The 12,882-nt window shown below is 41.0% G+C and overlaps 1 protein-coding gene across 4 annotated transcripts in view; it reads left to right on the forward strand.

The window, feature by feature from the left end:
• The window catches only part of PHACTR4 (phosphatase and actin regulator 4), a 99,140-nt gene that overhangs the window by 20,321 nt on the left and 65,937 nt on the right, over positions 1–12,882 (forward strand). For all 4 annotated transcript variants that reach the window (XM_079985993.1, XM_079985996.1, XM_079985992.1 and 1 more), the window contains one exon: positions 7,704–7,750. In XM_079985993.1, coding sequence (XP_079842119.1) covers positions 7,704–7,750 — 47 coding nt within the window. Of the gene's footprint in view, positions 1–7,703; positions 7,751–12,882 lie in introns of those variants that run through there.

Raw genomic sequence — 12,882 nt, forward strand, 5'->3', positions numbered from 1 at the left:
TTAGTTCCGTTTCTCTCTGAAACTGTTCCGACTCTACATCTGTCAGATTTTTCCCCAACACCTTAGTTTTCTGTTTATTTAGTTTAAATCCTGCCACCCGACCAAAATCTTGAATCAGTTGTAATACTCTTTTTGTACTAGATTCTGGCTCCTGCAGGGTCAAAACTAGGTCATCTGCAAAAGCTTTAAGTTTATATTGTTTCACTCCGACCTGAATCCCTTCCACCAACCGGTCCCCTCTAATCATATTCAAGAGCACCTCCAGAACTGATATAAGTAACAAAGGGGAAATCGGGCAGCCTTGTCGTGTTCCTTTTTCAATTTTAAACTCTTCAGTGACCACATTGTTTACTATCAATTTAGCCTTTTGTTCTGAATATATTGCATCAATCCCATTCTCAAAACCCCGACCCACTCCCATTTCTTTTAAATTTCCCTTCATAAATTTCCAAGAGATATTATCATACTACCCTGAACACGCCCGATCTCGTCTGATCTCGGAAGCTAAGCAGGGTCAGGCCTGGTTAGTACTTGGATGGGAGTCCTTTCCCAATTTTGAACCAGTCAGTTGTTCCATATCCAGTTCTAACTGTAGCTTCTTGTCCCACATAGAGATTTCTCAGGAGACAGATGAGGTGATCAGGCACTCCCATTTCTTTAAGAACTTGCCATAGTTTGCCATGGTCGACACAGTCAAAGGCTTTTGCATAGTCAATGAAGCAGAAGCATAGTCAATGAAGCAGAAGTAAATGTCTTTCTGGAACTCTCTAGCTTTCTCCATAATCCAGCGCATGTTTGCAATTTGGTCTCTGGTTCCTCTGCCTCTTCTAAATCCAGCTTGCACTTCTGGGAGTTCTCAGTCCACATACTGCTTGAGCCTTCCTTGTAGAATTTTAAGCATAACCTTGCTAGCGTGAGAAATTAGTGCAATTGTGCGATAGTTGGAGCATTCTTTGGCACTGCCCTTCTTTGGGATTGGGATGTAGACTGATCTTCTCCAATCTTCTGGCCACTGCTGAGTTTTCCAAACTTGCTGGCATATTGAGTGTAGCACCTTAACAGCATCATCTTTTAAAATTTTAAATAGTTCAGCTGGAATACCATCACTTCCACTGGCCTTGTTATTTGCAGTGCTTTCTAAGGCCCATTTGACTTCACTCTCCAGGATGTCTGGCTCAAGGTCAGCAACCACACTACCTGGGGTATATGAGACATCCGTTTCTTTCTGGTATAATTCCTCTGTGTATTCTTGCCACCTCTTCTTGATGTCTTCTGCTTCTGTTAGGTCCTTTCCACTTTTGTCCTTTATTATGGAAATCTTTGTACGAAATGTTCCTTTCATATCTCCAATTTTCTTGAACAGATCTCTGGTTCTTCCCATTCTATTGCTTTCCTCTATTTCTTTGCATTGCTTGTTTAAGAAGGTCTTCTTGTCTCTCCTTGCTATTCTTTGGAAATCTGCATTCAATTTCCTGTATGTTATTTTATTTATTTGGAACTAGGAAAACTAACTGGGCTAAACTTTGACAACCTTTGCTTTAAATTTCTGTAACATTTGTTCATAGACCACACCTTTTAAATGTGTGTGTTCATGTGTTCAGGATCATTTATTAGATGGTGTGTTTTTGGGAGGACTACTCTGTGCTTAGTTCAAAGTGTGCCTGTTGTGATTGGTCAATGTTTGGGTGGGAATTAAAGAAGGGATGGTTGCATGGTAGAATAATGCTAAAATAATTAACATGCTGTCCAAAAGTCTATTGTTTAAAGAGCTGAATTCAGCCATTGCTAATTACCATCATGGCTCATTCACACTGGTAGCTTGCTTCTTTGGTTTACTTGTTCAGAAAGGGTTTGACTGCAGTGCAGGCAGCTCCTTGGCAGTGCTGTGCATTATGACTTGACAGTGTAAATGAAAATACTGCACCTTTGCAAAAAAGCCAAAACAAAAACTGCTTGCCCAGTTGGTTAGACTTTGAACATTCATTTCTCGTGGGTCTCACTATTGCATCACCAGTCTTGTTAATACCCTGATGTTCCCAATGTTCTTGTCTGTTTTGCTAATGCCTCAAATACTAGGCCAGAAGACAACGTGAGAGAAGTTGTGTGCAGTGTATAAAGGGAAATAGGAAGTAACTATTGATGCTGCATGCTCAACAAACTGTGTAGCGAAGTGCTATTGCTTTGTTGTGCTTGGATGTTATAGCTGTGAAATTTGAGTGTGGTTGCAGCCACCAGTGGTGATGTTATTGGATGAAAATGTCATAAGCCAAGGGACACAACACTCTAAAGTAGGCATAGGCAAACTTGGCCCTGCAGATGTTTTGGGACCACAACTCCCATCATCCCTGACCACAGGTCCTGTTAGCTAGGGATTATGGGAGTTGTAGTCCCAAAACATCTGGAGGGCCAAGTTTGCCTATTCCTTCTCTAAAGCATCTATTAAAGAGCTGTGTTGTGGTGTTATAGAATAAAGGGAATCTGTTGCCTTTTCCATGCCAAAGATGCTCTGGGCTTCCTTCCACCTACATACATTCATGTTGCATGTCCTGGAAAAAAATGGAGATTCCTTTGAAATGTGTAGGATGTTCAGAAGCTCTGATTTTGATCACTGTAAGTGGCTATTTAGAACAGAATCATCTGGTGTCTTGTACTTCTCCAGTTCCTGTTCTTAGCTGGAGTTTGGGGTGGTTGCCTAATTTTGCTGTTTACAGTGATTCTGACCTGACCTCATTTGGATGGATGGAGGGGGGAGTGGAATTGAGAGCAGAACTGAAGGGATTATCAGGCAGCTACAAGTAGAGTGCTTCTGCCACAGCTGCTACTCTGAATTAACCCAATGTGTTTGGGGAGGGTGACCTAGCCAGATTCAACGGCTTCTTTGCCTTTGTTTGTTCTTTACAAAATGATTGAGTGTGTTGAGGCATACAGGTGCCCAGCTGCAAAGGCAGGAGAAAGGACAGAGGAGGCAGTGCATTCACAGCAGTGGGTCCTGCTGTGGATCAGACAAGTGCAAGGTAGAGCAGGTTGCAAAATGCTAGGAGTCGAGGGGGTTCTTTTTTAAGTTTGGTTCTTTTTATTCCATTAAAATGAAATATATTGTTGCCCTGGTAAGCTATAGCACCAATAAAGCTAAAATGTTAATCTGAAACATTTATGTTTGAAACTGAATGATCTCTCTTTCCTAATATGCAGAAGTGTACGTACATACTTACGTGCATTAAACACTCCTCCCAATCTATGATTGGAATAAATTCTGAATCTTAAGTTTTTCTATTGGGATCTTGACCCGTTTCTCAGATTTGGCCTTTTTGGATATTAAGGTTTGGGAAAACTACCGTATCTGACAGTAAGAGCTGTTTGACAGTGGAATAGTCTCCCTTGGGAGGTTGTGGACTCTCCTTCCATGAAAGTTTTTAAGCAGAGGTTGGATGACCATCTCTCATGGATGCTTTAGCTGAGATTCCTGCATTGCAAGGGGTTTGTTTGGGCTAGATGACCCTTGGGGTCCCTTCCAACTCTACATGTTTATGATTCTTTTATTCCCTCTAGCTTGATGACTCTTCTGAATTGGCTCACAGGTGAGTGTACACCCAAGTAAATTATTCCAGATGCACAAGCATCATTCCTTTTTAAGTCATGTTGGTTTAAGAACTAGCCAGCAACAAATTGAAGCATTTCTTGTTTGATAAATTTGATCCCATTTTGTATCAAGAGGTTTGTTGGCATTCTTTGGGTATATTGGTAACTATTGTAGTCACTTACGTGCAGTGTCCTGTGGAGAGAGTGTTAAGCATTATCTCACAAAAGCAGTTTCCATGTATGGAAATCAGAAATGGAAACTTTCTCAAGAAATTATTACTCCTGAAACTTTGCATATAAAACTGTATATGTGAGTAACACAACATGTACTTGGCGTCAGGTAGTTCTAGTTACAGGTAGGTGGCCGTGTTGGTCTGCTGTAGTCGAAACAAAATAATAATAAAAATTCCTTCCAGTAGTACCTTATAGACCAACTAAGTTTGTTCTGGGTATAAGCTTTCGTGTGCATGATACACACTGAAGCTTATACCCAGAACAAACTTAGTTGGTCTCTAAGGTGCTACTGGACAATTTTTTTAATTTTTTAATTTATTACAACATGTACTTATTTATTTTAGCTATTTGTTCTCTGCCACTGCTAGGTAGCTTGTTGGGATTTTTAAACCTTTGCCTTTTGGTTTCTGAGCTCCACAATCTTTTGGGCTCAGGTGAATCTGCAAAGCATTGATGTCTTTCACCAAACCATGAGGGCTGGTCTTCTAAAATGGCTATTGCATGTCTTGTGGCTTTAGCTTTATGGAAGTATCACTAAATAAAACTGGCAGAGTTCCAAGTACCGAGCTGCTTTGTTGTAATCATTAGATACTGGCACTTATAAATCAGGACCTGAAATCATGAGTGTAGAATCACACTGTTAGGTAGAATTGCAGTCAGTTGTGTGCGTATTCACATCATTTCTTGTTTTGAAAAATGGGGAATCTGGGATTCTAGGGTACAGTTTCGTCATTTAGCTAGAGGCATTAACTAGTTGACTAGCTCAAAAGGCCTAGCAAATTGTGCAAATGACCCATTTTACAAGACATGTTGACTCCCACTTGCTAGGAAGCCACTTACTGTTCTTGGTGAAGTTGAAGAGTTCCTGGGAATCCTGGATTGATGAATACATCCATGTTGCCATCTAGGCAACCAAGAGGACACATTCCAGCCAGTCAAAAATATTTAAGGAGGGGCAGTGGGGGTTGTGACATAGGGAGAGGAAGTGTGGCTTGAGAACATTCCTATGGGCTGGATGGTGAGACTTGGAGGGCTGTATTTGGCCCCCAGTGATGGGTCTCCATCCCTGCTAATTTACATTGCAAAACAAAGGTATTTGGTGTGAATGCTTAACTTTTGATGCTACCTAGCTGGCTCAACTATTCAAGAACAAATGGCTTCATCTTGTTTAAGAGTTAACATGAATAGATGGAGCTGACTATGGGTAGTCATAGCCTTCACAATCATAGTTATCAGGGAATGCAGGGGGAACTTCTTTAGGGAGTAGCTGTGACATGAACTACATTTGGGAGTTGACTGGCATATCCATGAAAATCTGGGGGGGCTTCTCAAATAAGACCTGATTCCAACCATACTGCTTAAACACATGAGTGTGTTAAAACTATGTAATAGTAATATGGCTAATGTAATAGTAATATGCATATTGTCCAGAGGATTCATGCTTTCTTGAGTTGTCTAATAGCTGATAAACTGTTGCTTACATGCTGCTTTCCTGTGGTATGCACAGATGTGCACCGCCTAGAGAAAAAGTGCCATGAGAACGTTGTGGTACATTTGTTTGGTTTTGATGATGTTGCAAATACTTTGTTACTTTAGCTGTAACTCTGACTACCTTTGAAATTTAGCACTAGTAGCGGCTCAGATGTTCCCTATTGTGAGGAAAGCCTCCCTTTTGGAACTTGCAAGCTTTCATACTACAGTATTTTTTTCTTTCATGGAGTTGGTGGTTTTTCCTTGTTTAATTTAGAAGCATGCGTATCGGCCTGTCTTGTGACTGTGTTAGGGGAGTTGGTAACCGCTTGTTTGTGTGCAGATTGACCTTTCTGGTGAAGCTTATTGTGAAAGAAACTAAAATCCAACGTGGTGTCCATATAAATTAGGTCTACTATCTATCAATTTTTTGAAGCATAAACTTGAAAGAATGTGGCTGATTCATGGCACATTTATTCTGAACAAGTGGCAACCTGTAGGGGATTTGGCAGTAGTTTTCTACAGAAGGTCACTTCCAGAGCCTCTTAATTTCTTAAAAATGGGTAGTCCTCAATCCTGAATAGACTGGAAGAGCTCCCCCCCCCCATGTGTGCAAATTTATGTGTGCATGCCAAATTCCTTCTCATCTGTGAAGCCAGGCACTCTCTGGCTAATCTACCCCACAAGGTTGTTGTGAGGATTAGATGTGGGAAACAAACTAGGCATGCTTTCTCAAACTCCTTTGTGGAAGGACTGGATATAAATAAGAGAGAATCCCCTAACTAGTATCACTTCCCAACATGAGAGCTATTTCTTAGGAGATGAAAACTTTTCACTGTCTAGTTGCATTACAGTTTGTGTGTTAATGCTGCTGGAGACCAAAGCTTTGGTTTTCAGAGGATTGCTACTCCTTTGTCATCTCACCCACACACCTTGAGACTAGCAATAAACCTATAGCTCAGTGTGGTTTCTACAAGCCTCCTTTCCTTTGTTCTGCCTTTCCTTCAGGTCAAGGAAGAGCTAGATGGGTAGCCTCTCATGTTTTGCCCAAAGGATACATTTCTACTTAAAATTTCCACCCACTTGGTTTGTCAGTAGAGCTAAACTGGAAGCATAGAAAATGATGCTGCAGACAAGACCAGGTTAAAAATAGCTTAATATGCAACTTCATTTGTGAATGGTTCTTAAGCAGGGGTTGGCAAGGTTTTTGTGGCTTGGGCCGGTTCACGGTCCCACAGACACCGGAGTGGGCTGACACACGCATGCGCAAATGCTATTTTCGATACTCCTTCCGACACGGAGGAGGCGTGCACAACTTCCCATTGGCTGCAGGAGCTTCCTGCAACCAATGGGAAGCTGGCCAGCGTCGCAGAAGGTGGTCCCCTGTCTGCTCCACACCGGTTTAGCGCAGTGCACGGAAGCTGACCAAGTGGACGGCAGGGGTCCATGGGCCAGTTAAATGACCCCTATGGGCCGCTTGTGGCCCATGGACCATAGGTTGCCGACCACTGTTCTTAAGGGTACAAATGAAATCATAACCTATCTAGAAAATCAAATGTTGCAGTAAGACAGGGTTTCCCAAACTTGGGACTTTAAAAATCTGGGTAATTAAATGTTAACCTGTCTTTTAGGAAGTACCACTTCAGACTGCAGGTTTGTGCTCATGTGACTGAATTGCCCTTGGTTGAAAGAAACCCCCTTAAATTTTTTCCCCTCTATCACAAACGGTTTTGATTTTATAGCACTCCAAAGTTTCATGAAATCTGCGTTTCTGTCCCTCTTGAGATCCTCGGCCTTGTGTACATTTTATTTTATTTCCTCCAAGAAAGGGGGTTTCTTTCAACCATAAAGGAAGGGTGTACACCAAGTTTCATCAAAATTCAAGACAGTGGGTGGCATGACCGCGTTGAACTGACATGGAATGACCTTAGAGAGAAATGGACTGATGTGTTTTTAGGGTTATTACTGATGTGCAGAAGTTCTGTTTTGATCTGATCTGGGTTAAAGATTTGTCCTACAGAGTGAAAATAATATGATTTTAAAGTTTAAATGTAATTTGGGGTCCACACATTTTGTCTGGCATTGGTAGTGACATAATGTGTTGTCACCAGAACCCTGATCTTGTCCTTCAACATAATTTTTACTTGGAAGTAAGTTCCATTATATTCAATGGAGTTTTGTAGTGGGTTGGTCATGTAGTCCAACCCTCTGCAATGTAGGAATCCTGGGTGTGCTTGAACCACCAACCTTCTCGTTAAGTTGGAACTTTGCATGTAAGAAGGAAATCCTAAAGTTCCTAGGAACACTCTTTGACCATATTGTATATGAGTTTGTGTTTTTGACTGGAGATGTTTTTGTTTTGCTTGGATGTCAAATCCATGATTTAATAAAAATTTCTAATTTCTCTTTTCTTTTGCAAGATTTGCTCAAAAACCAAGCATGTCACAGGAAACGGAAGACAGCATTGGTAAGTGTTCTTCTGATTATCCAGAATCAGTGTTTGCAATCCCTTCTGTCCCCAATCGTTCTAAATTTTCATTTTTTAAAGTTCACTTTTAGTCTTAATTGTGGCATTGGCACACTGGCACAAATGGCATTGGCACAGTGGTCAATTGAATAGTCAGATATTATGCACTGATTGTATATTATTTGACCACAGTCAAATATTGAGCTGGTTTATGCACAAGATTGCAGTCACTGTGCTTAGAATTCTAAAGTTAAATTTATAAAGTTAATTCCTAAAGTATATCTGATTATTTGACAGAATTTGATCAGTCCTTCACCAGGCAGATGCCTGACCCTACAAACAAGTACATAAAGAGCTCTGAGTTTGCTGTTAGTTTAAGATTTTGACCTGAATGAGTTTTAGACCTGGAAGACATTTTCTCCCTTGGTTTGAAAAATTTGCAAGTATGTGATCTTATGTACACTCAGCTTTTTCAAAAATTTCTGTGAAAAGCAGTTATGATGCCAGAAGCTTTTCTCAAAACAGCTTCTGGGTCACAATGACAGTTCTGCGGTTGAGAGGTTATAGGTCAGTGGTAGAATTCAAAAATGCTTTCCAGGCAGAAGGTCCCAAGTTACATCCCCAACATCTCCATGTAAGGCTAGGAAAAGCTGCTGTTTGAAAACCTGGGGAGCTACTTTCATTCTGAGTAGATAGTACTGAGCTAAATGGACCAATGGTTGTGGTGTACCAATGGAGAAGGAAAATGATTTATTTGGGTTCAGAAGCACTTCTCTAATTTATTTGTGCATGGCATTATGCCATGTGTTGTGTGTGAAGGAAAGGATTAAACATGGAATTAAAAACAGTTGTCTGTGCTATATGACTTTCCCAGGTCAAATTAACCTATGTAGGTGACTTTAATTGATGGCATAAAAAGGATTTGGCAAGTTTCAAAATTTGTGCAAAACTGGCAGTAAGATGCTGTAAACTCTTTTCCATCTGATTTTTTTTTTTTGCCAAAATTCTTAACAATACATAATGTGCAGCAAAGGCAATTACTTTTGCAAGTGACCCACCTGCCTTTTGACATTTCTGGTGTTGCCTGATCTATTAGAGATAATTGTAAGAAACTATTTGTTTTGTGGATGATATAGACTATGCATTCTGTCCTTTTAAAAAGACTCCCCCCAAATGATATGGCAAAGAGATTTTCTGACTTAGTTTTATTGTTGCAGCCTTTTAAAAAGTTTGTGACCCCAAATCTGCACAGTGGCCATTGATTTTTATTTTTATTTTTTGTAGTCCAAGACTTGGGAACCAGGAGGCACTGTTCTGTCATGCATTGTCCCAGTGCCCGTAATGACAGGGATTAGTTATGGAAAGGCCAGCTTGGGACACAGCAGAAATCGGTCTCCAAGGCCCTAATGACTTGGTTGGCATAACTGCAGTTTCCTGTCTATGCTGGAATCCGTGACTGAAATGTCTTCGTGTTGGTGCTCCTGATGATAGCAGAGCTACTATTATGTGCTGTAATTGTTCCTTTAATTGGATGTTTCACTAGTGTTACTGCCCCATTTCTTTTCCCTTGAGATTTGATGCAAGCTATGCTGTACTGCAGAATGCTCTTTGGATAATCTAAGTGATAATTGTTGTAAGGGTTCTATTCTTAGATGCAGTGCTTTTTTCGGGGGGGGTACGCAGGGGTACGCATACCCCTAAACATTTTGTGAATCTAAGTTTGGCCTCATTGAGGGGCAGTATTTCAAGATGAGTAGGAAAATGAGAGAACCCCTAAACATTTTTTGAGAAAAAAGCCACTGCTCAGATGTATTTAATATTCCCCCCATAGTAATGTATGCCTTCATGGTGCAGTGATCAAATCTGCAAACTTTTCATGGCTGAGTTAATGCAGCTAAAGCCAAAATTCCTGTGACTTTTGAATCAGAGGGTTTAACACTGCCCCCCTCCCCACAAACAGCCCAGCTTGGCAATGCTAGATTTCAGTTGCTAGGAGCAATTGATGCAGCATGTTGCTGTTTTATCTTCCCAAGTAACTATTTAAGATCTCTATAGCCTTGTACTCACAACATAGAGTGAACATGGGGAGTCTTGTGTGCCTGCATGGAGTCTGTGTACTTGCAGCTGTTCCAGCCTAGGTAATTAGGAATCCTGGAAGAGAATCTTGCATGCAGATAGTTGCATCTTTGTAGACTCTATGTGTACATTAAATTGAATGCATGTAGCTTGGGGGACGATGAGGCTACTTCCCTCCCACCAAGTATCAGTTACCTACTGCAAATAGGGCTCTGGGCAGAGGCCAGAGTGGCCATGAAGCAGAGCTTTGCAGTCCAGGTCTTTTGAGACCAGCTCTGTTGACTTCAGCATTTTCTCCCCCATCTTTTATTTACTTACATGTATTTCCCAACCAGGTGGCTGGACTGATTTCTGTCCTTTGCCATTTGTTTGTTTACCGCTTGCACAATAGGTGCTTAGCTATTTAGATTAGAAGACCTTGTGAGTCTTCTGAGTAGCATTGTTGTGCACCTTGTTGGCCACGAGGGGATCCCAAGGAAAGTTTTTCCCCAGCTGCTTTTTGAAGAAACTGTGAGGAAGAAGCAGTTTCTGCTTGGTTGCTGCAGCTAATCTGCTGCCTTATGGAGTAATATGGCTGATAATAAGATAAAATCTATTAGACTGAGCTTTTGTTTTGCCTTGTGTTCTCATGAAAAGATTAATTAATTTTTTTTTAGCTTGTGGATATTAAACCCTCCAGAGGACATAATAGTTGTCTGGGTTTTATGATGCAGTGAGGATTAATGTGAATCAGCATAGCAATGCCTTTTTGGTGCAGGTCTCTATTAAACGCTTGCTGTGTCATTCTTGCTTTCCTAGAAAACTTTTTACTCTTACAGCAGCATTCTGAAGTCGTATGTTTTTATTTTCCCTTCCTTGCATAACTGAAAACGGGGCAAATTTTACAGAATGGATTTGACTTGGAGGACACAGCACTAGAGGAAATGGTATATTTGTATATCTTTTGCCGCTGTGTTCAAATGTCACATTAAGGCTTAGTTAATGGTTAGCTATGACTTAATGCAAATGAGCAGAGTTTTGATGCACAACAACCCCTGCTTCATTCCTCCTCTACTTGTAGTTGTGCCAGGAGCAGCAAGCCTTGACTTGTGTTGTCCAAAGTCAGGCTCATGATTTGGTTCTTTTTAAGCGACCATGGACCTGGTTTCACATGTAATTCTAAACCTAACCATTGCTTACCTCTGGGTGGTGCAGCAGCAGGAGCAGGACCAGGGAAGAGGTGAAGAGACTGCAATTTCCCCCATGGATATTACAGGCTTGCTAAGCCACACTTTGACTTCACGTTACATGTGAACCAGGCCTTTGAAATGCATTTAATGTTACTATGCAGCATTGTAATGGTATTGCACTGATGTGCTGGCAACACTAATTTCTATTTTGTTGATAAAGCCTCCAGGATTTTAGATGGCAGGCTTCTTGGGGACATGGACTATACTTGTGTCAGTGTTTGTTTCAGTGTTTGCCCTGCTTCTCTCCTCTTCCTTAAACACATCCTCAAGGTGGGTTGAGCCCAGCTTGTCAGTTTCTATGCAGCACCAGCCTCACTATTCCTCCCAACTGAGCTCTGATCCTAGAAGCAAGCTCACCTGTGAGAAGAATAACATTGGGATGGTGGGAGTGGGGAGGTCAATAGGGAGGTGAGGTGAAAGTGAAAGGAATGTTTCCCAATATTCACGTCTTATTCTTAAGACCGGTCCCATATAAAAGGCAGGGCAGAGTTTAATGAGATCTTGTTAAGCCTCTGAATAGTAATGATGATGACAAGGATATGGCATACACATTTTAAAAATGGAATAAAATAGATTTGCTGCCTTTTGCACAGAGTCTTCATATTTGGCAAAGGCCTTATCTGTGGCAGTTGTAAACAAAATTTACTGCTGACTATAATTCACCCTTATTATTTCAGTTCAAGATTTGCAGGCATGTTGGTCAGAATGTTGTTGTTCCTGTTGCACTTGCCTGTCTGACAAGCCTCAACTTGGCATTCATGCCCAATTTTTCTGGTTGCTCCAATTATATAAGTGCCTCATGTTATGTGTTGTGTAGTCAGGCTCTTCTGCTCTCGAGACACTAGATGGCAGGCTTCACTTTGAGCTTTCTACCTGTGTGGCAAAAAATACCTGCTGCTTGTTTGTAATGAGTTGTTTTTAGAATTCTAATGGAAGATTTTACCTTATGTACAGCTTCCAAGTGTTAAGCTAGGAATAGTCATTGTAATGCCTTCCTAGTGTTGTTGGATTCCAACTCCCTTCATTTTTTACCATTGGCAATGCTGACAGGAGTTGATGGAAATGGGAGTCAGACATCATCTAGAAGGCACTATATCGGCTATCTCAGTGCAAAGGTATAACGTCAGCATTCATACATGAGAACTTTTTTGTTTACAGTTGTTTGTTAAAATATTTTTTCCACATCCTTTCAATTTGTGGTTCCATGAAGCAACTATGAAAATACTGATTGTTTTAGTACATTGTTTTAAAGCATCATGGCTAAAATACAAGGCACATCTCAGCAACAGCAACAACAAAATAGACAATAGAATTATAGCAATGTCAGTCATTCAGCAATTAACTCTAAAAGGCAGGGAAACCCCTCCATGTAATAGCTGTAGACTAATGAAGATGGAATGAGATGGACCTCCTTTGGAAGGAAGCTCCAGTTTTCATGCCAGTGTTGAAAAGACTCTGACCAGCATGATAATCTATGATATGGGTGGTGGTGGGGTCACAAAGTGCAGGGCCTCTCAGAAGGATCTTCAGTGTATGGACAAGCTGATACTGGATAAATCTTGTTATAAAAGTTGGGTTGATGGGTGGAATATAAATTTAGTGAGTAAAAAAATACTTTATAGGAGTCATAGCCCAACAACATCTAAAGGGCTGCAGCTTCTCTACCCATGAGGCAAAGCAGGGCTGAGGAACCTATATGGCCCTCCCAGTGTTGTTGGACCCCAAACTCTCATGAGCCCCAGCCAGCATAGCCAGTGGTCCGGGATGATGGGAACTGTAGTCTAACAACACCTGAAAGGCCACTGGTTCCCTATCCCTGGTGTAAAG

The sequence above is a fragment of the Podarcis cretensis genome, assembly GCF_951804945.1.
Source record: "Podarcis cretensis genome assembly, chromosome: 8".
NCBI lineage: Eukaryota > Metazoa > Chordata > Lepidosauria > Squamata > Lacertidae > Podarcis > Podarcis cretensis.